Source organism: Triturus cristatus, chromosome 7 (assembly GCF_964204655.1).
Source record: "Triturus cristatus chromosome 7, aTriCri1.1, whole genome shotgun sequence".
Lineage (NCBI taxonomy): Eukaryota > Metazoa > Chordata > Amphibia > Caudata > Salamandridae > Triturus > Triturus cristatus.
This window is the reverse complement of record NC_140590.1, coordinates 758189525-758216845: the sequence shown is the minus strand read 5'-3', so window position 1 is coordinate 758216845 and position 27321 is coordinate 758189525. Positions and strand designations below refer to the sequence as shown.

At 47.8% G+C, this 27321-nt stretch overlaps 1 protein-coding gene across 2 annotated transcripts in view; it reads left to right on the top strand.

The window, feature by feature from the left end:
• Positions 1-27321, top strand: part of PGS1 (phosphatidylglycerophosphate synthase 1) — a 747017-nt gene that overhangs the window by 222125 nt on the left and 497571 nt on the right. For both annotated transcript variants that reach the window (XR_014966596.1, XM_085617472.1), the window contains exons 3-5: positions 2841-2918; positions 4661-4760; positions 16748-16937. Coding sequence is in view for 1 of the 2 variants with exons in the window: in XM_085617472.1 (XP_085473598.1) it covers positions 2841-2918; positions 4661-4760; positions 16748-16937 (368 nt within the window). In the remaining variant the exon portion in view is untranslated. The remainder of the gene's footprint in view (positions 1-2840; positions 2919-4660; positions 4761-16747; positions 16938-27321) is intronic.

Here is a 27321-nt window from a genome sequence, read left to right as displayed (position 1 = left end):
GCTCAAACAGTTCACTGAAAGACTAGGACTGACAGATGTCTAGCGTAGACAACGCCCCCACACCAAGGCATTTTCATTCTATTCAGAGGCACACAGTCTTTTCTAGAATTGACTATATTTGTACCCCAGCCGGAGAAGTAACTGAGATTCATAAAGTAGAATATTTGGCTAGAGGCCTCTCTGACCACTCGCCTCTATGGCTCACAGTGGGTAAAAAACCACCTTAACAGGAAAGGCTGGAAACTTGAAGCCTGGGAACTCTAAAGTAGCCTAAGAAATCAGAACGGACACAGAACTATATTTCAAGGAAAATGTAGGATCAGTAGAATCTGCCACAACACTCTGGGAGGCATACAAAACAGTCCTAAGAGACAGAGCCCAGAACATAATCACACACAATAAAGAGAGAGAGGGAAGAAGTGGAGGCAATTGAAGCAAAAATCCTCCAAATTGAAAAACAAGCCTCTACCAGTAATGACACCTCACTACTGCGCAATATGCAAGTACTCTGCATGGAGTACTTGACCCTAGCTCAGAAGGATACGCAGGCGGCAATCCAAGCCATGCACCAATGCCTATATGATGCTGGAAATGAGGCAGGCAACTTACTGGCATGGCTTAGCAAAAAAGAACTGGAGATAAGATGGGTAACCCAGATAGATTCAGATGATGGTCAAACATATTATACATCTATAGATATAGCAAACGCCTTTGCCAGATATTATGAGGCCTTCCATGCGAAATGCCCCCTAGCAAAGGTACCACAAATGGTATACGGTATACCACTTTACAAGGGACTTGCCAGTACAACCGATATGCCAATCGGCTGTACACCAGTGTCAATATGTATAGGGGAGAAGCACATGCACTTTAGCACTAGTTAACAGTGGTGAAATACTCAGAGTCCTAAGGCTAACAAAAAGAATAGACAAAAACAGGAGGTAAAAGGCAAAAAACCTGGTGAAGACCACCCTGAGTATGCCAGGTCTAACAGTCCTCTTGCTCCAAAGACCCTCACGAGTCAAGCTCCCCTTTGGGTTCTGATGGACTTGCCCTCAAGTCTCCACTTGCAGCCTTTTTGTTAAAACCTTGCAGCGCTCAACACACCAGGGCAGGTAAGCTCAAACTGCTGGTGGTTCTTTGGACCTTGGACCCTAAGCACCTTAAGTCCTAAAGGCCACTCTTTTCAACGGCTTGTAAGTTTAGGTATGCAGTACTTGTCTTTCCTTCCATAGAATTACTGCGCCTCGAGGGTCATACCTCAAAAAACGTTATTTGAGCATTTTAGTGTTTCTTTGTAAAATACATAACTCCAAAAGTAATTACCTGATTCAGATGATCTTGGAATCCAAAAATTATATAAAAATCTGTTATTTTTTAAATTGGTCTCTGGTTTCTTCTTGAGTGTATGTACCATTTATTGATTATGTGCAACAAATGCTCAACACTCCTCTGATAAGCCTAAACTACTTGACCGCACTACCACAAATGGAGCAGGGTTCCTGACAGCTGGTGGTGGTCGGGCATGGATGGGCTTGCCTTTAATGCGTTTGCGCAAGGCTGCTGTTTAATTAGGGATTAGAGAGAAAATCTGGAAACTATACTGCTGACCTCAAGAAAATGGCAGCCACCGTAGTCTCTAAAAAGTATGCGGTACGATTCTCTCCACACAAGCGGCAAAGCCGGGACGGACCTGGGAACCAGAGAAATGCTATGTGCAGCAGCAAAAAAGGTTTCTCACGTGATATTTCTTGTAATTAAGGTATTTATTTCTAGCAGTCGCACGACACTCAATGTGCAAATTCTACACCACTCTGCTCTACTCCACTGTACTCTACGTCACTGCACTCTGTGCCTCTCTATTGTGCGCCAGTCTGCTCTATGCCCCCCCCCCACTCTACTCTATGCTGCTCTACTCTACTCTTCTCTGCTCTACGCCACTCTACGCTGCTCTACTCTCCCCGGCTCCACTCTACTCTGCTGTACAACATGGTTAAAAGACATTGGCAAAGCCAATAGCTCTTACATTGGTGAAACCTATTGGCTTTGCCAATGCTTGTTCCACCTTGTGGTGTAATCTGATGAGCTCCAATCTAAGGTAGGACTATGAAAAAGAGTCCCATCCGCATCTGCCTGTGGTTCATTATACTCCTGTTTTTTCTTTTTCTTTCTTTCTTCCTCTTAGCAGTCTGGTTCTTGAAGACTTCAAGAGTGAAATTTCAGTCTGTGCTGAATACCTGAAGGTAGTTCAGGCGTAGCTGCGATATTGGGGCTAGTTTAGATTTTACACCCAGTGGCCTACCAGTTCTTTCCGTGATGGAGTAGGTGCCTAATATAGGCTATGTTGTCTTGTCATTGCAGACTCTGGTTGACAGTGGATTGTGGGGGGCTTGTATTGACCTTTAGCTCACTTGATATCCTAATATGGAGTTCTGGTCAAGATACTTAAGCCCTTCCTTTTGTGACTATGGTGGGACTAACATTAAGGATGCACTTGGAGGCACCAGTACGAACAATCTCCACAGGCACCTTCAGGTGTGATATCGATATGAACAAATAAAATGGACAATATGTTGGAGGTCCTCCAGGTGTGTTCTATGGCAGTGGTGAATGGGCCAATATTGATCACTAGTATCGGTCCCATCAAGATGCTTCTCTGATTAGGAGGAGGAGAAAACCAAAAGTTATCACATTCAGAACTAGCATAGCTAAGCGTTTCAATCCAGAGGTGAACTGGGTGTGTTCCAGATTGCAGGCTTTCATATGGTTGTCCTAAGTGTATCTTTAATGATTTAAAAGTATGAGCCGAACTGACACTCTGTGCTTTATCATCTCTACAGGCCCAAATCAAGGCAGCTAAGAAGCGAGTGGTGATGGCTTCCCTGTACCTAGGCACTGGCCCTATGGAGCAGGAATTGGTATGTAATGTGGAATGTATCTATGGCTGTGAGAGTTGGCAGCTGTTAGGGGGGTCTGCAAAACTCAAGATTGAGAAATCAGAGTACAAAAAGATTGATACCTTGGGTTGGGGTGAGGGAGGTAAGTTTGAGCTGATGAGATGGGCAAGGTGTGGTGCAATGTGAAACCCTGGGGTAGAGCTAGGCGGGTATAGGAATGAGTGTTAGAATATGGATTGGTTTAGACCTGGGTTAGGGAGGATACCTGGCCAGATAAGTAGATTATAACAGTCTTAGATCACCTGTTATAGTTTAAAGAAAGAGTATAGGTTTGATGGTAAGAACTTGCCAAGTAGCAGTGAGACTCTGAAGTTCTTTGGCATGAGGTTGTAGTTCTGAACATATGCAGAAGCTGATGGTGAGTGACGCAGGGAATAATACGCTACCCGGCAGTGCAAGAGACCAATAACCATCTAAACAATGAATGAAGACAGCAAGCCTAAAGTAGAGTTAACCGGGAAGGTCTGACTGGATATTTTAGTAAAGCAACGGTTAGATACTTGAAAAGGATGTGAAAGTGAGATACTTGGGACTTTAAGAAACAGTAGGATGAAGAAGTGAGACTCCAAGATCTTGGGCGAGAGACAGTTGACAAGATGTGGAATGAGGCTCATAGGTCATGATTGAATGGCATCTCAGCTGCTCTTTGCACAGCACGACGTTGTACTCTAGCTCCCTCATCTCACCTAGATCCCTTGTACCCAGCTCCTTGCTTATGGAATGTCGTCTTGTCCTTTAAGTTTTTCCTTCTAAACTCCCAGCCTTTGTTTTGTCAGCCAGTCCAGGAACTGTGCTTTGGTCTCCAAACAAGACCTTGATCTGCACATTTTCCATTCCCCAGCTGTACCCCATCTTGTGCTGTGAACCCTACAGCAGTACCCAAACTGACTTCTTTGCAGAACTCTTGTCTAGCCTGTGGCCTTCCTGTGGCACTTAGATCTGGATTCTGATTTTTTTAGTATCATCATAAACTCTGACCTCAAGACATCTCCCTACGTGTTGATGTCTTGCACCCTCCTTGTCATAGCCTGACATTCACATAGTGTGTGCTCAGATCGCCCTGCAGCACCCAGTTTTCCGATCTTCCTGAGGCCACCTGGTTTTGTTTTTTAACATCCAAGTAGCACGTTAATCTACACTTTGAGCGCCCAGACGCATTTTCAGCAGTGGCCTGCACACTATATCACATGCTTTGATGCCTTGGGAGCACCCAAAAGTAACACTCCTGCAGTGCCATGCCATGCACTTTGAGTTCCCCTAAGCATTACACTGTTCAACCACGGTTGTAACTTGATTATGCTTTTTTTGCAAGGTACCTTCACCTGTCTTTTTCCAAACCTTATTAAGTCTTTTTATTTAGCATACTTGTGACTGTCCATGAACATTTTAGTTAGGTATTCCATCAATACAATCCTCTACAGACCACAATTGTTTCTATAACAGCCCCAGTGTGTCTACTGTGTCTCTACAACTCTCAGGTGTTCGCTGGTTCTGACCCCACCAATGCCCGTTCTACTTCGGTGTCACCTTAGGGTGTAACATTTCTGCCTTGCCCGAACAACCCACAAAGGCCCAAACTGCCTTCTTTCCCTAAGGAGCAATCCTAGTGTCTAGTTTCCCCTTCTGCCTTCTTAAAGGGCCCCAGTGATTTGTTTCACCTTTTTCCATGCCTGCACTTATCACCCGTTGCTCTTCTGTATTAGGTGGATTCGCTTCATGAAGCACTTGTGAACTCACTAGATGAGGGTGTGTCCTCTGACCTTCAGATCTCTATCCTTTTGGACTTCACGCGAGGATCTAGAGGTGGGTACTCATACCAAAGTTTAAATTTGTTTGAAAGGTTTTCTATCGCATCTGATATGGGAGAGATACCCAAACCACTTGTCCTCAACACTATAATCATGGCTCTATTCAACTGACAGTTAATTTCACCCTTGTTCCCTCAATGTGGTCTTTTCCCATAAGATTCTTGCTACAGGACTTTATCTGAGGCTAAGCCGTTATTAGTCAAGTTTAAAGATTCCAACCTGCATCGTTGTAGCTTGGGCACTCCTGGCTTTAACTCTTATTCTCAAGGTGGAGCCCAAGTCCTAGAGAAATAAGAAATTTGAGGCAGTTTATTTTAAAAATGATGTTTATTCAATTAGTGTCCTTTTTGGAGAAGTTGAGTTCATAATGAAAGCCTTATGAAAGTTCAACATATATAAGAAGCAAAAAGTCAGAAAACCTACATATAGAATGCAAAGATTATTTGTGCCTTACCTTATTACACACTGACAGCCAAATGTCCCCTTTGGATGTCAGGGGATGAGGCCACTAAGGCATAACTGCTTTTTTTCTTTTTATAATAACTGTCACAGGAACAGACAAAGCAGACAGACAAAGCCAAGAGTGCCTTTCAAAGCACCGATTTGTAGAATGTCAATCTCAAAGCACTGCTTGTAGAATGTCAATATTTAGCATTTGCTCTGTAACCCTCTGTGTCCGAGGGGGTGTCTGTATTAGGAATAATTCCTCTGGCAGCAGATATCTGTGGTGAGTATCAAAAAAATTACTTTAGAGATTTGTAATTCTATAGCTTTCAGCTTAGCACTCAAGAAAGGTGCCCTAAACTAGTTGGGAGTATAATGTTGACAAGGGCACATTCTCCTTAATATAGACCCACCTAACCCCAGGCCTACTGCATGGTTTGGGGATTCTCTATGTGATTGACTGTTCCTCACAGGGTAGTCATCAACTGTGACTATAGTAATAATCGAACAGACAAATAAATGAAAGTGAAGTCTTCATTCCAGCAAGAGCCATGTGATGTCTCCTGGAAGCCAGCTAGATTCCAATTGACTCTTATAGAACTACAGAAAATAACATACTGAAACATTCTCAGCATTTATGGTTCGATCAGAACTTAAAGCTACAACATATCTCCTTTCTTTAAAAACACAATGAGAAAGAAAATAGAAGGGAAATAAAAAGGGAAAACAGAAGGAAAGTACAGGGACAGACACATGGGAAGAAAGGAATTAAATATAGGTCCCAGCTGAGATGCAACAAGAATAACATTTTGTAACCCACTTTGGGTGGTGTGATCAGTCTAGAGAACATCATCTCCTACCAAATGAGTGGTCTTCCTAACCTATTATGGTAACTATTTATGTGTTCTCCTCAATGGAGAACAATGACTCATCCCCACAAGGCTCACTAATTGAACTAGGACTTTTTGACTCCTTCCCAGTTCCACATTCCTGAAACTTAGCAGCGCTCCCACCAGCATCCATCAAATCTGCATCTGACATCAACATCAGAACCTACAACGCTCATCTAGCTGTTAACTACACTTGCCTCCTTTTGAGGTCTCGTGTGGGGTGGCAGCGCATGCGCTGCTCGCCTCGCGAGATTTATTGTTAACGACTTTCAGAAGAGGGCTTTAAGCCCCGCCCCATCATTTCCATTGGCTGGCGTCACTGTTTATGCTAAACGGTGGCCTGCCATTGGAAATTAGGGTTTTCTGTAGACGCCCTTTCGCCTCCGAGCCGGACTCGGTTGCCCGCTTTGCGTCTGTCGCAAATTACTTTCTTATCTTTATGGGGCCATGTGTTTAAACACATGGCCCCATAAAGACAAGAGATCGGTGCCCTACTCTGTGCGGGGTCCTCCCCCAGGCATTACCTCATGTTGCTGTTTTAATAAAAATGCTTTTCTCAACATACATGCAGCTACGTGCTGCACTTCGTGCTGTGCTCTTCTCTCCCTGTGCTGTGACGTCCGACCGCCACCTTCCGCCTGTCACTGCTTGTTTTTAAATGCTTCTATAGACATAGATGCAGCTACACGCTGCACTACGTGCGGGACCCTCCGCCAGGCATTTAAAAAAAAAATGCTTTTCTCAACATACATGCAGCTATGCGCTGCACTTTGTGCTGTAGGGCACAGCACGAAGTGCAGCGCGTAGCTGCATGTATGTCGAGAAAAACATTTTTTGGGACCCGCCGCCATTCACAGCACTCCGTGCAGTGCTCTTCTCCACCATTATGTCTTATCGTATTTTTTAAATGCTTTTCTCCACATAGTTGCAGCCACGCGCTGCACTCCGTGCAGTGTCCTACTCCTAGCAGTGCCCCCCCCCACAATTACCTCATGTTGCGGTTTTAAAAGAAAATAATGCTTCTGTTGACATAGCTGCAACTTCGCGTTAAACTCAGTGCTCAATTATATAGCCGCGGTTGGCCAAATTCTTATAAACGATGTGCCATGCTGTGATCAAGCACATCGTTTATCTGACTATTCTGTGCAAAAGAGGAGCACTGTAATACTGGCTAACTTCTCATATTGTACGGGCTATCTCTACATGTAGGGTGTGGGTTAACGGCTCGGGCGGCCGACATGGAAGCGGGTTCGAGTCTGGTGGGAGGCTCAATCATCCTTGGATTCTGGTCGAATCACTTAATCCCATATCAATTAATTACCTAATTCCGGTTGCTAATGCAAAGACATGTGTGAGATCAGTTTTCAATTACTTATATAACTATATTTGCAGAAGGTATGCGAGTTAATATTTGGAAACACTTCCGCAGTGATGAAAGTAAAAAGGCTGTTATCTGTCCGTCGCAGAGCCCAACAGACAACAACTGCACAAGTTCTAAATTTAGAAGCAACTAAATATAAACCTGCTGTGCTCCTATATTGCTTCCGCTCTGTCTACCCACAGTCTTCTGTCCTTTCTTTCACCACACACACCCCCAGCCTTCCTACCCTCCGGCCCCAGCCCTCCTTTCACCTCCCTCTCTCATCACATTCACCCCCTGCCCTCCTACCCTCCGGCCCCAGCCCTCCTGTAAACCTCCCTCCCTCACCACACACACCCCAGCCCTCCCCAGCCTCTGGCCCCAGCCCTCCTGTCTCTCCTCCCCTCCCCCACCCTCAACCCCTCGGCCTCCAGTCCCTCCTCTGCTCTCTGTTTCTGTAGTTTCCATTAGGAGTTAGGGGGATGAGGCGCCAACGAAGCAGCCCTTGCCGCTGCCAGGATTAACTCTCTTTTGTCACTATAACCCCGTTGCATTCTGTGTCTTGTAATTTCTATCCGTAAGACCCGCGGACCGGACGCGCCCACCCTGACAGAGTTAACTAAAGCCAGGGCCAGCTGAGGGTGCGAGTTCGTGACGTGGGACCACTTGGGCATATGCCCTTCTTCTGTCCCATTACCCTTGGACTTTAACCCCTGGTGCCCCTACATACATCACCTATGGCCCTAGCCTTACTTCAAACCATGGCTGGAAACGAGACGTTGTTAAGTAAGCACGAAGTACAGCGCGTAGCTGCATGCATGTCGAGAAACATTTTTAGGGACATGCCGCCATTCACAGCACTCCGTGCGGTGCTCTTCTCCTCCATTACGTCATATCGTATTTTTTTGATGCTTTTCTCCACATAGATGCAGCCACGCGCTGCACTCTGTGCAGTGCCCTACTCTGTGCAGTGCCCTCCCCCACCATTACCTCATGTTGCGGCTTTAAAAAAAAATGCTTCTGTTGACATAGCTGCAACTTCGCGCTGCACATCGTTTATCTGACTATTCAGTGCAAAAGAGGAGCACTGTAATATTGGCTAACTCCTCATATTGTATGGGCCATCTCTACATGTAGGGTGTTGCTTAGCAGCTAGGGCGGCCAACGGGCAAGCAGGTACGAGTCTGGTGGGAAGCTCAATCATCCTGGGATTCTGGGCGAATCACTTAATCCCATATCAATTAATTACCTAATTCCGGTTGCTAAGGCAAATACATGTGTCAGATCCGTTTTCAATTACTTATATAACTATATTTGCAGAAGGTATGCGAGTTACTATTTGCAAACACTTCCGCAGTGATAAAAAGTACCCTTGACCCTGTCTCAGGCAGGTCGCTCCCCACGCCGCACAGCACCACCTGTTGTGCCCGTGTATCTTGCTCCCTACCCTCGCTGCTGCGAGTTCGAGGCCCTCCTCCACCCGCAAGCTACCACCTGCACCCTATCCCTGGTGGCCAGTGGGGAACCGTAAGTCTATGTGCCCCCTTATGATTGACTGTCTGCCTTCTGTTTTTTCTTCTGTACCTTCGTTGCCAGTGTAATTTCGTTTTGCCCACTGTGCCCCCTTCTGCTTGATTTTGTTGTATGCTTTTTCCATTTTTAGCCTGTATTGTGCCCCGCGTTTTTCCGCCCATCTCCGCTTTCCGTTCCCGCCACTGCATCCCCTGCGGCCCCGCTCCCCTGCACGCCCATTCGACCCTTTCCCCCTCCCAGCTGCTCCTCCCTCCCATATCCCCTTCTTATGGCCGCCGCTGCGCGGCCGTGCCTAATGGGGAGCCCGTCTGTGCCTGTACCGTGCCCAGCGCCAGACCCCCTGGTCCCCGCGACCACCACGACGACCGATGCCAATACGATGCCAGCACCCTCCACGCATTCAACACTGGACGATCACACACCTGCTTCCTGGCCGCCCCGCAGCGCACCCAAGGACCCTTCTCCTGCCGGAACTGCAGCTTCAGAGCCGCCAAACCGCCAGCCGAGGAAAGGACGCAACCACCTCAGATGCATCCTACTCAACACCCGCTCCACACGCAAACACGCCGTCGAACTCTGGGACCTGATTGACGCGTCCACCCCGGACGTCGCCTTCCTGATGGAGACCTGGATGAAGGCCTCCTCCGCGCCCGACATCGCCATAGCCATCCCGGACGGCTACAAGATCACCCGCAGGGACCGCACCAACGGAGTAGGAGGTGGAATCGCCATCGTCCACAAGAACACCCTCAGGGTCTCGACCAGCACCGACGACACCCTCTGCACCGCCGAACACCTACACTTCCAGATCCACACGGACCCCAACACCACCCTCAGAGAAATGCTTGTCTACAGACATCCACCGGACTCCGGCCTCAGTTCAGTGACTCCATCGCCGACTTCGTCAGCACGCATGCCATGGCCTCCACAGACTACTTCCTCCTCGGAGACCTGAACTTCCACCTCGTGAACACCAAAGACACCAACTCCACCACCCTGATCGACAGCCTCGCCAACCTCGGACTCCGACAGCTCGTCACAACGCCCACCCACTCCGCTGGCCACACGCTCGACCCCATCTTCTCTGCTAGCTCCCACGTCTTTCAGTCACACCACCAAACTCCACTGGACCGACCATCGCTGCATCCGCTTCACCTTCTGGAAACCCACCACGCACCACCGCACTCAACAGATCCCCCGCCGCAGCTGGAGCAAAGTCACCGATGTCCAGCTTACCACCACCCTCGCCCGGAGCTCACCCGCCGACCCTACCGACACTGACACCGCCGCCCGCGACTTCTGGCGATGGATCGACGACTGCACCAACACTCTCGCCCCGATCAAGAAACCCTCCAACAGACACACCGACAAGAAAGCCAGCTGGTTCAGCACGGACCTCCAGGCATCCAAGCAAACCTGCCAGAAACTAGAGAATTAATAGCACCGCGAACAGACACCGGACAGCCATGAGGCCCAGAACAACGCCATCCGCAGACACCATCACCTCATCAGAACCGCCAAAAGGGCCTCCTTCAAGAACCGCCTCGACAATAACGCACACAACAGCAAAGAGCTCTACAACATCGTGAAGGAACTCTCCAACCCCAGCTCCAGTGCCAACGACATCCCACCATCACAAGACCTGTGCAACTCCCTTGCCACCTTATTCCACCGCAAGATCGCAGACATCCACGACAGCTTCAACAACCTGACCGCCTTGACAGCCAACGTCAGCTCGGACCCCCGGCCACCATCCGCATCGACCCCATGCTCACCTGGACCAACGTGTACGACAACAACACCATCAAAATTATGAACACCATCCACTCCAGCTCTCTGTCAGACCCGTGCCCGTATCACATCTTCAGCAAAGCTAGCACCACCATCGCACCTTATCTCCGCAAAGTCATCAACATCTCCTTCCAGACCGCGACATTCCCAGAGAGCTGGAAGACGCAGAGATCAATGCAATACGCAAGAAACCCAAGGCGGACCCGAGAGACCAAGAACTTCTGGCCCATCTCCATGCTCCCGTTCCCGGTGAAGGTCATCGAGAAGATCGTCAACAGACAACTGACCCGCTACCTTGAGGAGAACAACATCCTGGACCCATCCCAGTCCGGGTTCCGCAGCAACGACAGTACCGAAACTGCCTTCATCGCTGCCACCGATGACATCAGGACCCTTCTGGACAACGGTGAAACCGTGGCCCTCGTTCTCTTGGACCTCTCAGCCCCCTTCGACACTGTCTGCCACCGCACCCTACGCACACGCCTCCACAACTCAGGGATCCGAGACAAGGCTCTGGAATGGATCACCTCCTTCCTCTCCAGCAGAACCCAGAGCGTCCGCCTCCCCCATTCCATTCCGAAGCCTCCGAGATCATCTGTGGCGTACCCCAAGGATCATCCCTCAACTAGACACTGTTCAACATCTACATAGCACCGCTCTCCCACGTCGCCTGACTGCACGACCTCAACATCATCTCCTATGCCGACGACACCCAGTTGATTCTCTCCCTCACCAAGGACCCCCTCACCGCCAAAGCCAACCTCCATGAACGAATGAAGGCCGTCACCGAGTGCATGGAGAAGAGCCGACTGAAGCTGAACTCGGACAAGACAGAGGTCCTCATCCTCTGCTCCACCCCGTCAGCCTGGGACGACTCCTGGTAGCCAACCACACTGGGAGCAGCACAGAAACCCACCGACCACGCACGCAACCTGGGGGTGATCCTCGACTCGACACTCAATTACCAAGTAGGTCAACGCCGTCTCGTTCTCCTGCTTCAACACCCTATGCATGCTCCGCAAGATCTACAGGTGGATCCCCACCGAAACAAGAAGAACGGTCTCCCAGGCCCTCAGCAGCAGGCTGGACTATGGAAACTCCCTCTACGCGGGAGCCTCGGCCAAACTCCTGAAACAAATGCAACGCATACAGAACACCTCTGCATGCCACATCCTCGACATCCCTCGCCACAGCCACATCTCACCCCACCTGAGAGACCTGCACTGGCTCCCCGTTAACAAGAGGATCACCTTCAAGCTCCTCACCCATGCACACAAAGCACTCCACAACACCAGACCGGCATACCTCAACAGACGACTCACCTTCTACACCCCGAACCGCCAGCTCCGCTCCGCCGACCTCTCCCTCGCCATCGTCACCCGCATCTGAAGAGCGACCACCGGCGGAAGATCGTTCTTCTACCTTGCCGCCAAGACCTGGAACACCCTCCCTATCCTCCTACGGCAGACCCAGGACTTACTGACCTTCAGGAGGCTACTCAAGACCTGGCTGTTTGAGCAGTAGCAGCACCTCCTCCCCCCACCCCCTGCGCCTTGAGACCCTCAAGGGTGAGTAGTGTACTTTACAAATGTGCTGATTGATTGATCGATTGAAAAAGGCTGTTATCTGGCTATTGCAGAGCCCAACAGGCAACAATTGCACAAGTTCTAAATTTAGAAGCAATTAAATATAAACTTGCTGTGCTCTTATAATGCTTCCGCATTGTCTACCCACAGTCTTCTGTCCTTTCTCTCACCACACACCCCCAGTCTTCCTACCCTTCAGCCCCAGCCCTCCTGTCACCTCCCTCTCTCACCACACACACACACACACACACACACAGCCCTCCTACCCTCTGGCCCCAGCTGTCCTGTCACCTCCCTCCCTCACTACACACACCCCAACCCTCCCCAGCCTCTGGCCCCAGCCCTCCTGTCTCTCCTCTCCTCCTCCCCTCCCCCACCCTCGGCCTCCAGTCCCTCCTCTGCTCTCTGTTTCTGTAGTTTCCATTAGGAGCTAGGGGGATGAGACGCCCACGAAGCACCCCTTGCCGCTGCCAGGATTAACTCTCTTTTGTCACTATAACCCCGTTGCATTCTGGGTCTTGTAGTTTCTGTCCATAAGACCCGCGGACCGGACGAGCCCGCCCTGACAGAGTTAACTAAAGCCAGGGCCAGCTGATGGGGTGAGTTTGTGACGTGGGACCACTTGGCCATATGCCCCTCTTCTGTCCCATTGCCCTTGGACTTTAACCCCTGGTGCCCCTACATACGTCACCTATGGCCCTAGCCTTCAAACCAGGGCTGGAAACGAGACCTAGTTAAGTAAGTTGCCAAAGACTCCACCTTTTTCCCTATGGAGGAGAGGGCCACGGTGACTTCACGTTTTATCCGTGTGGATGACAGCGCCAAGGTGACTACACCTTTTATCCTTATGAAGGGTAGAGTCTGGGTGACTGGCTGCACCTTTTATTTGTTCGCAGGAGAGTCTGGGTGACTGTACTTTTTATCCACGTGGAGGAGAAAGTTAGAGTGTGCTCCTGCACACAACACACGCCACCCCCCCCCCCCCCCCCGCACCCCTGGCAGTGTCATTACGGGAATTTTACAATGGCCCTGTACTCAGGAACTGAACATAGCTTGTTTTTCTTTCTTCTTGTAAAAGCATTTGGTGAGATCAACAACGGGCGTGATAGAGATGGTTTGCCATGTGCTTCTTCTTATTGATAAATGTATAGATCAAGTAGTCATTTTCCAGTTGTCGGTGTCATTCGTTTCTTTGTCTTCTTGGTTTGTTTCGACACTTCGAGAGCTCATAATGCTGTGGGAGGCACTGCACGCACTTAATTTAATAAACTGTTGAGCTAAAGAGCATTTTGTGTAAGGGAAGTGTACAAAAGTAAAGTGTTTCTGTTTCATGTATCATTGTCCTGTTTACGTGAATTCATAAAGCAAATGAAATGGTTTCCTAGATCACGACGAGTGCAGTAGACTGCAAGGTCATGCAATGTAGGTCCTCATATATAGAACTAGAATAGAAGGCCATCACATCAGTCGGATGATGACATGAGTGACGTAACGCCCTTGTTGTGGTTGATGGGGAAGCGCAGGGGTTGTCCCTCACCCCACCGTAGTAATCTTGCCCTGCAACTGTAATGGATCATTTACAGCCACCAATGCCGCTACTTGTCGGTTTTTTTTAAATTTTATTACATTGTTCGGAATATGAATAGAAAATATAATTTGGAGAAGTGCTCCTTTACAGTTGGGACGAATACAGAGAAATGCTTAAGTGAAGGTAGAACGAGATAAAAGACGACAAAAAGAAATATTTAAATATGTATGTCCAAATTTCGACAGTCCGTAGGGCTGAGGTTTATTTTAGGTAATTTCTAGCTGCTGCACTGCGCTACGTGGAAAAAATTGTAAATCTTCCCTTCGGTATACTCTTACCGTGCAGTATTTCTTCCCCTACTCATGCCATCCTGAGTTTTGCAGCTGGGATACGGAATAACATGCAGGAACCAGTGCTTTCGAGCGAATCAGGCACGTTATTTGCTAATTTTAATCAGAATATCACTCGCACATTTTGTTTGCTTTTTATTTTTAACGTTGTCATTTTATAACATGCATGATAAGATTAACTTCAGAAACACATGTGAATGCTGCAACACAGCATTTTAATAATCTAGACAGCCATCCGGCTTGTTTTTCTGTCACTGGAGTTGTTTTAGTAAAACTACAAGCACAAAGTGCATAGTTTCTTTCTGGCTTTGCCAGTGCTTCATGTTACGGAACAGCAAGGTAAAATGCTTGGAAACCAAAAACATAACTAAAAACTGTCATTTACAGCACCAATAGCTCTAACTTTCACAAAAGCGAGACCTATTGCATTGCAAATGCTTGTTAATATAGTGCAACTCATCTTAAGTTCCACCTTTTGCCCGTTCTCCATCTACACCCATCACCCAAATGCAGCTTTAACTTTGTAGGGACCCCTAAATTTGGAAAACTGGCTTGACGCTCTGCCAGGCTTCACCTTCACCCAGTCAGCTTTCCCAATACTCACACTCTACTCATTCCATTATTTTTCACTCTCAGATTTCACACTCACAAACTACCTCAACCAGTGAGGTACCAACTTAGAGCCAGCCAGACGCCACTACATAACTGAACAAGGTGACTTTTAAAAAATATATATTCATTTATGGTGGTGCGATAAGCCCAAGCCAGGTCTCTAACTGCATCTTCCACTGTCAGTCCAGTCTTCAGAGATCTCTTTATCGCTCCCTTAATCATTGCTAGCTTTCTCGACCAGACCATTGGACTGGCGATTGAACAGAAAAATCCTAATATGTTTGATACCCAAACCACCTAAAAAGTGTTTGACTTCATTCAAGTGCCATTGCCACTTACAATAGTGATTACTATATTTTTGGGTGCATCAAAAGGGGTTAAGATTCCTGCTTGAGCTGTTTCTTAATGGTCACAAATGCGTTTTGTTGGGCTGTTGCCATGAAAACGTCATCCCCTTCCTCGACAATACCCTCATGTGCTCTGTTTTTGCAAGAAAAGTCTCTACATAATGGTTTATCAAATCCCTGAAGGACCTGAGCTTTTGCTTATCCAGGGGAGTACTTGCATTGATAATGGCACTTATAGGGTCAGCTGTTGGTCCTACACCTGCTACCGCAATGGAACACTAGCTATTCCACCTCCTCATCAATTAATTTGCTCCTGTCTTCCCGCAGTGTCACACCTGCCTTATATATTCCCTCCAGAACCTCCTCCTATGCTATATTGTGCTCAGCAGTACACCCAAACACCACAGTATCATTCGCAAAGAAGACCACATTCTGTACATCTTTCAAAACTTAAATCCTCATTCGCTGAAAGACACTGGTGACAGACGCTAAACCAAAGGGAAGACGTGAACAGAAACACACCGTCACGGATTACAAATGCCATGAGTGCCTTCCAGATAGGATGCAGTTTAATAGAGTGATAAACATTTCTCAAATTCAATTTTGAAAAGTTCTTGCGCCCTTCAACAGTAGCACCATTTCATTACTATTGGTAAGGTGAAAACATTCCATGATGATTTTCTGGTTAAGACACTTCAAGTCCTCACACTAAATCATAGAGCCCCAGCTGTCTTTTTGTCACCATAACAAGGGAAAGCCTTTTGGAAGCCTCAACAGGCATAATCACACTATCCACAAGCATTTGTTGAAGACTAATTTTCACTTCTTGCCTAATCATCAAGGAGATTCTCCTTATTTTTATTTCGGATGGGGATCCCCCCCTTCCAAATCAGAATTCTGTGCATATAGTCCTTTATTTTGGAAATCATTCTGACACCTGGAAAAATCTCATCAACATTGGAGTCACTGGTAGTCATGACTTGGTCTGGGGCTGATTTTAATGCCCAGATAATTCTGATACACCCAAACCAAGATGGGCAAGCCTGACTTAGCCACATTCACCTTTCTCATCCGCATATGGTCTTGCAATTTGATGTCTGCTCACATGTAACCAATGACATCAATGCTGCTTCCTTGGTGTCCCTTCGGATTTATATCCTTTGAGGCAAAAACGACCCAGGCCTAGTCACTTCAAACACATCCGTTTGTATAATATTGCACAATGACGTTCTCTGACCCTAAATGTGACGACATGCCTATTCAATCATGCCTGAATATCCTTAGGAGCATCTACGCTGAGAAACCTTCTCCCATATACCCCTGATTCGAAAAGGCCTTTGCCTCATTTCTAAATATTTTTTTACTCGATCCCAAATTTTCTTTGCATACAAAACATGCCCGGACCAAAGTAGTGCTCATTTACTGGAAGTCTGTGGTTGAGGGTGCATCACACGTCTGCAGACTAAATGAATGAGCGAGTGGTAGGAACTGCTGTGGAATCGTTGCTTTGTCACCACTCTTTTGCCCCACTTGTCTTCTAGGAAGCCAGAACTCCCGTACCATGCTGCTGCCACTCCTGCAGAGGTTCCCGGAGCGTGTCCAAGTGTCTCTTTTCCACACTCCAAGCCTTCGGGGACTGCTGCGGCTCCTTACTCCAGAGCGATTCAACGAGACCATCGGCCTCCAGCATATCAAAGTTTACCTCTTCGATGACAACGTTATCCTAAGCGGGTGAGTGAGAGAATGGGAATACATACATGTACGTGAACTTTAAATCCCAAAGAGGATGGGGTGCGCACAATCTTTCATTATGCCCACAGCTGCAGAGTGGCGGCTGTTACAATGCTGGCTTGTTTTTGTTGTGCACACACTGTTAGACATACTAGCACTAGGCAGGCACAGGTGGTGATGGCTGGCACCGAAGTGGCATTAAAAGGGAAGGTTGTTTGTCATGATAGTTTTCTGATGCGCCTGTCTAAACTGGATTGGAACTCCGTTTGAATTAGCCACGTAATGCGCTTCCCTTCATTCTTCTAGATATCTTAACCAGTCACCTTTATGTTGTGATCCAAGAAAACCTCTTTCTGAAGTAATAAATGATTAGAGCATAAAGTCATCCAAGTGATAAATCACAAGACACACTTCTCTGGCCAGATCAAAGCTACAATCTGCAGCTCTTTGCCTTTGGGGAGGCCTTTCGGGAAGACCTGCAGTAGTGGACAGATTTATTTTTGCTACTGTTTTTAAAATACTTTGTTTTGCTAGATTTTGCACATATTAGCATTACAATTGCCATGTCAATCAACATGATATTACGTCTTACAGTGATATTTTTGCTGTCGGTGTTTAACGGTTTATTCATTTCCCCTGCACATATCATTGCCTAGAACCATCAGGGCAACAAGGAGGCAATGCCTGGGAAAGCAGTAGGTATACAAACCATGATTACATATTGTAGCATTTGCTCTGTTTTCCTAGATCGCCAGGGTTATTTTAGTGATGGGCGAGGACTAGAGACCCCAACTTTTTTTGGTTCTCTGAAGCCATAGAACCAACTAGTGAGGGACACCTAATGTTAATTAGCCCACGAAGCACCACTGATTGGTAGTATCAATTTTCTCCCTCTTTACTCGGTATAAACGCTGTGTGTATAGGTTTAGAAGTAGGTTTGGAAGTGCCAGTTCCTCATAGGAGGTTGGTCTGTAGAGGAATCTGCTAGTGACTCCAGGCTGTTTCCCTGCCAGATAAAGCCATTGATTAGTGGTTGGATTGGTATAAAAAAAAATACAGGCACTAGGGAGAAGGGAATCGCCTGGAAAGCATTTAGGATTCTGGGAAGGACCTCCATCTTGATTATAGCCCCTCTTCCCATCCATGAGGATAGTTGTAATATTTCTGGAGGACTATAGTAACACAAAAAGATGATGAACTGAATATTGAACATTGTCAAATATTCACCCCCAGTTACTGATCTGGGTTAAATACATCATTTTTTTTTTGTTTGTTGCTCACCAAGCCATGCAAGTTTGAACCAAGCCATATGCAAATCAGTCCTGACACTGCTCTCCATGGGAACAGTCCAGCCCGAACTGCTAGGCCAGGTCCTCCCTGGACTGGAAACAAGCATTCTGGGACCGGTTTCAGGGTACACCCTCCCTCCCCCCCCCCCTCCCCCCCGTCAGCCAGACATGCTTGAGTCCAGTGGAACAGAGAGCACGGGACCAGGAATTGAGAATTATTTATGCCATTGAGAATGATATGTGGATGCCCAGGTACTTGACCGCTTTGGAGTCCCATTGAATCGGCGACTCATACTTGAGGTTGATTCTATAATCTAATACGAATCCTTGAGTTTCTAATTCTTTCAGAAAGATGGGACCGACCGTATTGGGACTGTGAGGGACAGCATGATGTCTTCCACCAACATCAGTTTAAAGTATTCTGTGCCAATCTTGACCCCGGTTAATTTCCTCGTATTCTGTGCCAATCTTGACCCCGGTTAATTTCCTCATAGCGAATGATGCCATTTTCTAATTGTTCCAGATTAAGAGATGAGATTCAGCGACAGTGGACAGCCCTGCCATGTTCCCATGCTTAATAATGGTATGCAATGGGCTTGTTCCATTTACCCTCCTGTGGGCCCTGGGATCTTAATAGCTTTCCAGTACCCACTTCACGAAGCAGGGACCAAACATTATGGCTTACACCACTTTGGTCATGCAGGGCCAGTTTACCGTGTCAAACACCTTTTGGTGTACAGCGGAAGTAGGGGAATGTTGTGGCTCTTTCTCTTGATATTTTCCCACATGCATGGGATTTTTTTTTGTTTTCACATTGTCGACCCAGGATTAAGCCATATTGGTCAGAGTCCAACAGACTTGGGAGTGGGGATCTCAGCCTTGCTGCAGGAATGCTTTTCAAAAAGCTTTATCTACTTTGAGGAGGGAGATGGGTTTATAGGAGGTGCACAATGTCAGATACTTGACTTGATTGGCAATTAGCACTATTACGCCATCGAGCACTGGTAGCCACCAACCCAGACTTCCAAGTTCATTGAATATTCTTGGTAGTTGAGGGGTCAGCAAGGCACAGAAATCTTTGTAAAGCAAACTCAAAGCAATCTGTGCCTGGGGATTTCTACACTTGAGTTTGGAGATGGCACTTACCACATCTTCCTTTATGATAGGTGGTTCGTCTAGGGGCACTTTTGCTATTGTGGGAACCCGCACCAGCTTGTTGCTGGCTCTTCAATATACAGTTATTGGTAGCCTCCAAAGGCATGCGCTATTACTTCATCTTCTATTAAGGTGCTCCGCTCCCAATTCCTCGTCTCTTGAACCCTCTTTCTAGATCTGGGCCTTCAATCAAGATGCTAGTAATTTGCCTGCCTTATTCCCTGATGTGTAGAATTTTTGTTTCGGTCTAAGAAGTGTGCGCTTTGTCGAGATCCAATGCTGGCACTTAGGTGCGGAGTGCGAGAGCCTTCCTTCATACCTACTTAGAGAGTTTGCGTCTGGCTACAAAGGCAAGTTTCTGGCCCTCCAGGCACGCTCTTTCATCAGCTCTCATTTCTTTGTCTGCACATCACCAATACATAGTGGCACCTTACTACTGCCTTAAGCATGTCTCAAAGAAGTTGTGACCTTTCCTGTATCATTTACCACCATGGAATCCTCAATCACCTTCCCTGCTGTTATGGGGTCATTCATTAGAAAGTCATTGAACATCCAACTGGATCCTGTATGGGGTGCTTGCAATGCCACAAGGGATAGTGTTGTTGGTGCTTGGTTGGATAATGCTATGTCACCTACGGTAATGTCCTTCACCTGGGTCATTAAACTGACTTCCACCGAAACGTAGTCCAGGTGTGCATGTATGCATGTGGTGCTGAGTAGAAGGTGTAATCAGATTACGCACAAGACCCTCCAGGCATCCACTGTGCCTTCCTTTTTTGGAATTCCCTGAATCTTTTGAGGGTCCCTCACTTGTCGCTAACTCTCTGGTGTGAACGGTCTTTAGCGCCTACCATAGCTATACTGAAATCTTCACCCACTACAAACTCCCCTTTGGAGCATTAAAAGGGAGGTGTGGGGAAGTGTTTACTGGTTGATGTTAAGAGTGTATATCACAGCTATATATCCCAGTGCACTCAATGGAGCCCCTACCTTTACTTCTGGACAGCAGCCTTTTAACCTATACTCCTGTCAAAAAGGACCCTATTTGTAGCAAGGTCTCCACCCCATCCTGCATCGCAATTACAAAAAGTGATGCTCACCACAGGACATTTGTTGCAAGTCGCACAGGCACGTCAACAGGGGTGAGTGATGTGAAAGATCATCTCACTCTGTTCATGCTTCAAAATTTTGGCTTACTCTGGCAACTGTTAACGGCATTCACTGCTTTAGTTGATTCTACCACCCCCGCTCAGGCAGTTGCCGTGAGCCTTATCAAAATGTTCTAAGACACCATTAAGCTTATTGCTAACTGCAGCTCTTTCATTGATGTCACTGTATTTCTTCAAGCGCACACATGCGCCTTGCGGCCACTTTGGATTCTGCTTGATCTTGTCCTGCAGTGTTTGCCCGGCGCACAATGTTTATAGTGTCAACATGTGGTTTTTTTTTATATTTGTTTATTCAATTTTTCAAAGTAATACATACAACCAGCACAGCATAATATCTTAAAGTACATTCATATTATCAATAATTGGTGAGCACAGAAACAGCAGAGTCTTAAGGGAAAGCAAGGAGACCGTATGTGACAGAACAATCAATCCGTAAACACAAATCCATATACTGATGTGTTACATATGAGGACTTTATATATAAGACTAAATTAGTTTCTGTTCTGATGTGGACTCGCTAGAGGTCAGGAAATCCGACGAGTGCATAAACTCTGGTGTTAGGCGCCTAGTCTGTACATTCCAGAGGCTATCTCCCCAGTGGCGACAATATCGTCCCCCTCATCTGTGGGTGAATTCGCTCCACTTCCCAAGTTCACCCCGTGTCCACTCAACATGTCTAGCATATTACACCAGTCCTCAAGATCCCTTTCTGCGTGATTATCAATGCTTACTTTCCAAAGCAAGCATTCATCTGCAGCTGCTTATTCTAGGAAATCAGTCCTCCACCTAGTTCGAGTTGGTGAGGCAGGACTGGGCCAGTGAATGGCTACATGTCATTGTGCTAACACTAAGCCCAGTTTGGCAAATTTGAACAGCATCTTCCTCCCCTTTTTGGGAAGAGGTAACAGCCCCTGCAGGCAATGCTGCACAGTGAGTTCCACAGCTATCGCAGTCACCCTACATATCTCCCTATGTACCATACTCCATGCATGTGCAGCTGCGTACAGCTCCATGCAACATGACCAAAGTCCGCAAGAGTCACCTCACACCTAGTGCAGTCTGCAGATCATGTCGGGTATGCCCTCTGTAGGCGATGCTGAGTTAGATATGCTAGGTAGAGAAAGTAAAACTATGCCAATTTATATCTGGTGTTACTTAGCCACTTCACGCACCTGCTCTTGGACTCTACTCCCCATCTGTTAAGGGATACTATAGTTCTCTGTCCCAGTTAATCAGTTTCAATGCAGTATTCGTCAATCTATCAGATTTAAGGGCTACATTCAACCCAAATATTATACCAATAAAAGATCCCGGATCTAAAATCACCTTCAGGACCTGGGACTGCTCTGGCTCCCCAGGGAAGGTGGTTCAAATCTCACGGGCAGTACGCGATGCGCTCGCATACTGCAAAAACTGCCTACGATCCACTCCAAAGTGAACCTCTACTTTCTCCGTGGACATGAAGTTGCCATTCAGAAACCAGTCTCCAGCATTCAGACAGCCCCCTCCAACAAACTTGTAACATCCATGGAATCGCGAATATGTAAGAAGTGGCTCAGCCCCCAAAGCGAGAGGAGCCGAGCATGGGGTGCACTCTTTATGACTTTCCTGACAGTCGTTTTGCCATGCTCGGGCCACCTGAGTAACAATAAATAGCGTTCCTGGTGGTAGCTTATTATCACACATCAATAGTTTGGGAAGTTCTTGTACCTCTGTGAATCCAGAAAGCAGTCCCTTTTTAGGTCGAGACTAGACAGTGCATGCGCTGTCAGGATGACCTGTAGTAGGGGAAAAGCACTTGAAAAGGACTTATGTCCCCCCTGCTGCCTTCTCATTGGTTCAATCCATCATCGCTCTTCTTTGCTGCTTGCTAAATGGTTCAAGCAGCGATACCTCACTTCTGTTTTTCTAAGAGCAGCACCGACCAACTACAGTTACCTTCTGTGAGAAAGTGGCTCTGTATATACTGTTCCTTAATAGGTACAGGGTGTACAGAGTCCACAGTCCCCAAGGGTTTGACAGAGGCTAAAGTTAGATATAACCTTGCTCTCTAAAGTGGTAGCTTGGTCGAGCAGTAAGGCAGTATCAGAGGACAGTGTAAAGCATTTGTTATACACACTCAGTCAGCAAATGGTCTCACACACTCAATAACTGAACTCTAGGCCAATGGTTTATATATAAAAAATATATGCTTGTTTTATTTTAAATTGGAATTAAAATATACTTTCTCTGGATGAGATGTTTCATATAAATACTTTTGCAATATGCAATTGATTTTTTTTAAACAGTTACAAGTGGTTGCAATAGGCAACTCTATTTTAACCCCTTGTGTGCCCCGCCCTTTCCACGCCCTGTGCCGGGCGTTTCATTAGCGGGCGGGGCTCATGACGAGATAGTCTCGTCATGGGCACAGCGCAACCGCGGCCCATGACGAGACCATCTCGTCATGGGCACTCAAGGGGTTAAACACAACAATGCATTGAGCTCAATGATAAATTCAAGTTATTTGTAACAGATTACTTTTTAGATTACTTTTGGAATTCCAGGACTGGATCCTAGATTCAGTCCTGGGTCAGTACTCGGAATCAAGTGATGAAAGTCGACTTAAGTACTGTAATGATTTTTGAACAATATTTAGCTATTTTAAAAGTTGACACTTAGAAAATATTTCAAGGAAAACAGTCAATGATTCCCTATGGAAGAAAATTCAAGTTGCAGGTACAGTATGTTCTAGTTACTTTTGTAATCCAGTACTGGGTGCCTAGACTCAGTACTGGGACCTTTATCCAAAACAGGTAAGTAATTACGTTTTCAGATATTATACGATTTTTGAAGAATATTTAAAGATTGCAGAAATCGACACTTAGAAGAAATTTCATAGAAAAACAGTCAATGGCTTCCTATGGAAGAAAATTGGGTTACAGGTAAGTACAGTTGTAAGTATTTTTCAGAGTCCGTGCTGGGCACCAAGATCCAGCACTGGGAGCTCACCTAAGAGCAGGTGAGTAATTTCGTTTTCGTTACTCGGCTGATTTTTGGTGAATATTTTAAGATTTGAAAAGTCCACACTTAGAAGAAATTTCAGGAAAAAGCCAGTCAATGTTACCCTATGAGGAAAATAGAGTTATCCGTTTCAGGGTAAGTACTCAACTGGCAGAGTTGAGGTTCTGGGCATAGACTCAGGGGTCCCCCAGAGTCAGGTAGGTACAGTTGGTTCACCCTCAGCGACTCTAGGGCGGCCGGGTGCAGAGAGAGTTAGGCCCAATGTTATCCTACGAGGGATAGGGGGGCCTTGGTTGGTGGCTGCTGACTGGCAAGCCACGCGGCTGTGGGAGCTGGGCTCCTGGTCACTTACTCAGGGCAAGTGGGGAAGTAGGTAGGTGTAGAGTTTTCACTGCCAGGGCCACTCGGGCGGCTGGGTGCAGGGTGCTTTTGAGCCTTCGGGCGCTCAATTGATTTCTGTCAAGAATTCCTGTCATACAAGGGAAACACGCCCTTATGTAAACAGGAGAGCTGTTACATAACTCAAAGGAAACACGCCCTTATGTAAACAGGAGAGCTGTTAAATAACTCAAGGGAAACACGCCCTTATGTAAACAGGAGAGCTGTTACATAACTCAAGGAAAACACGCCCTATAAAGGGAGGAACCGGGAGGTACAAGGCTGTCGGATATTGTGTTTACACCGACGTACCTGCTTCGTGAAGAGCAGTGTTCCGGAGTGGTGCTCCAGTAAGGCAAGAACGGAGGTAGGTCGAGTCGTTACTCCCTGGGCCGTGTCTTGCCCCATCGTCACCTGTGAAGGACCCGGAAGCTCTACCGGTCAACCATTGAGCTTCGCTTTTTGACTCGGCTGAGTCCAAGCGCAGTGGCGCTTTTGCTGGTTGGAGTCGTAACTCCCAGCCCGACCAGAGACACAGGGCCTGCCAGCTGTAACGCACACCAGGAGGTGTTTGCCGCGTTACAGACTCGGAAGTCCACAGGATCGATCGAGCGGCTGCTCTCGGTTCAGTCTTCTTGCTTGTGATTGGGGTATCGGTGACGCATCACCAGGAGGTGACTCCGCGTCCCGGTGCAGTCTGAGGAAGAGGTTGAGCGGCTGCTCCCTTCAGGTAGAGACCCCGGCTGGGTGTTTCCCTGACTCCTCGATTCTCCCCAACACTCTTCGTGCCCCTCACAGCCTACCGATTGGCATTGTCGGCCATTTCATTTCTGCCCTCTGTTGGCATACGCCGGGATCGGCGTATATGCAGAGGACGGTTAGGACCATCCGTGCTGTGGGCTGGTAACGTACTTAGCCTGGAGGATTCCAGTGACTATAACTTTTGTTTGTTCTTTGTATTTTATTTGCCTTCATTAAAAGAACTAACCCTTCACAAGTGGTTGCGTCCTCATTGTCGTGTCTGTTAAACGATCCTGAGACGTTCAGGGCGTTACAATTTCAATGGGAAATCTCCGGTTTAGAAAAAGACTGCAAGCTCGGGGACGAGGACTCTTCAGGTGCCACCACCACTTCGAGAGGTAAGTTGGGTAGTTGGAGGATAGGTAGGTACCCCGGGATTGGGCACAGGGGGCCGCGGGGCGCCGCGTGCAGGGGTGCCTTTTGGTGTCGGGAAATCTTACCCTCTGTTGATCGCGGTAGGGGGGGCACCTTGTTCTGAGGATGCAGGCTTCTTCAGGAGTGTCGAGGGAGGTCCTTGGGTGCCGGACTCGGGGTCACAGTCGCCGTGGGGTCGTCCTCGGGGTCTTTGTTCACTCCGGCACTGGCCAGGCTTGGCTGGTGCAGAGTGTGCTGGGTTCGCGGTTCCGGGCTGCTGCCAGGGATTAGAGATAGGTTTTGAGTAGAGCCTCTACTCATGGGAGTCCCAGGGGCTTAGAGCCAAAAGGTAGCCAGGTCCTCCGGGGTTGGTGAGGTTGCTGGCCACAAGAGATGCCGGGTTGGAGCAGGAGCAGGTTCGAGGGACGACAGGCCGGTAGGGCTGGGGCCAAAGCAGTTGGTGTCTTCCTCTCTTTAGCAGCTGCAGGGCAGGTCTTCTTTCTTCTTGCTCTTCTTTGTAGTTTTGAATCTGGAATCTGGGGAAGGAAGGTTCTGGGTGCCCCTAAATACTAGATTTAGGGGCGTTACAGGTAGGTGAAGGGCAGGGGCCAATGGGTCCCTGTCCTGGGGTGGGTACACCCCCTATCCTGCCTCTCTCCTGTGGGAGGGGGGCAGGAGCGTAGTCCTGATTGGGCAGGGCTTCCCATCTTCAAGATGGCGAGAGCCCGGAGATGTGCTTCACCTCGCCTCCCCCACCTGAGGGGTGGGGTTGGCAGGCTAGCACATCCCCTGTCCTTATTTGGGGTTTCCGGCCAAGCTTCCCGCCAGAGTGGGGGGTTGCAGAGGCCTGGGGAAGCTCACCAAGGCGGCATGCCTTTGAAGCTTCCCCCTGCCCATCCTAGGGGAGGAGATTTAGCACCTCGCCCAGGATGTGCATTGTTGCAGACCTAGGAGAGCAGGGGCTCTCCTACCCAGGGGTTCAGCAACATGTCTGCTGTGTGGCAGCCTAGGCAGCCTCAGAACAGACGTGGATTGTAGGTTTAGATTTCAGGGGGCTTCTCTAAGATGCCCTCTGTGGTGCTTTGTACATTAAATCACACACTGGCATCAGTGTGGATTTAATGTGCTGAGCAGTTTGATACCAAACTTCTCAGTCTTCAGTGCTGCCATTATGGTGCTGTGGAGTTCGTGTTTGACAAGCTCCCAGCACCATATACTCTTAGCTGGCAGCTCTGCACATACAGGACCCAGTAATGGACCTGGGTACTGTAGGGGCACAGGGATACTGCCTCTGTGCCCACACCACTGGCATAGGGCACCCAGCTATAGGGGTGGCTGATGTATGCCAGGGCAGTGTAGGTTGTGGGCATGGCACCCAGGGATGTGTGCCATGTCGACTCTCTGTTTTATCTTGTATCCAGACACTCAGCCTGCAAGAGCAGTGTGTGTGTGTTAGGGTACAGGGCCTCTAAGGGTGGCACAATGAGTGCTGCAGCCCTTAGAGGCCTTCCCTGGTCACAAGGCCCTGGGTACCTAGGGTGCCATTTACCAGGGGCTGACATGTGGCCAGGGTTTGCCAATTTTGGGTTTTGGCTTTTAGGCAGTTTTTAGGGAAGGAACACAGGCCCTGGGCACCTGATTGGCAGGAGCCCAGGGCACAACAAGGAAAAGTGCATCAGCTATTAGGCACAAAAAAAAGGGGAGGGTTACTGCAACAGAATCCCACTTTCTTACACAAGCCTTCCCCCAGCCCAAAGGCCAGGAGACTTCTGCCAACGCTGGGAGAGTCTACCTAGTCTTTCAGGCGAGGAAGAGTTGGGGAAGTGGTTTGAAAGTTGCAGGGCCTACTCTGCCTTATATCCTTCTGTCCAGGCTAGTCCCTTTGGGGAGCTGGCCTGTCTTATCAGTTTCAGGACCTAACTCCCAAGGCTCCTCTCCTTGTCTTTTAGTGTCCTTGTCCCATCTTTTTATTTTGGGTTTAGAGGTGCATACCTCTGTAATTTCTAACTTAGCCAGGGCTAGGCCCAGCTTACCCACAGCTTGAGCAACCCCACCATGACCAATAAGGTCAGGGGGCCTGACTTTCTATTTGGCAGGGGGTTAGGCCACCATGCCAAGGATAGGGCTGCCATGAAGGCTAACACCCAGCAGACGCTGCTGACAGCTGTCAGTGCCCAGAACCACACCTTTAGCTCCTGACTGGTAAGTGAGGGAGCTATCTTATAGGTCTCCTTG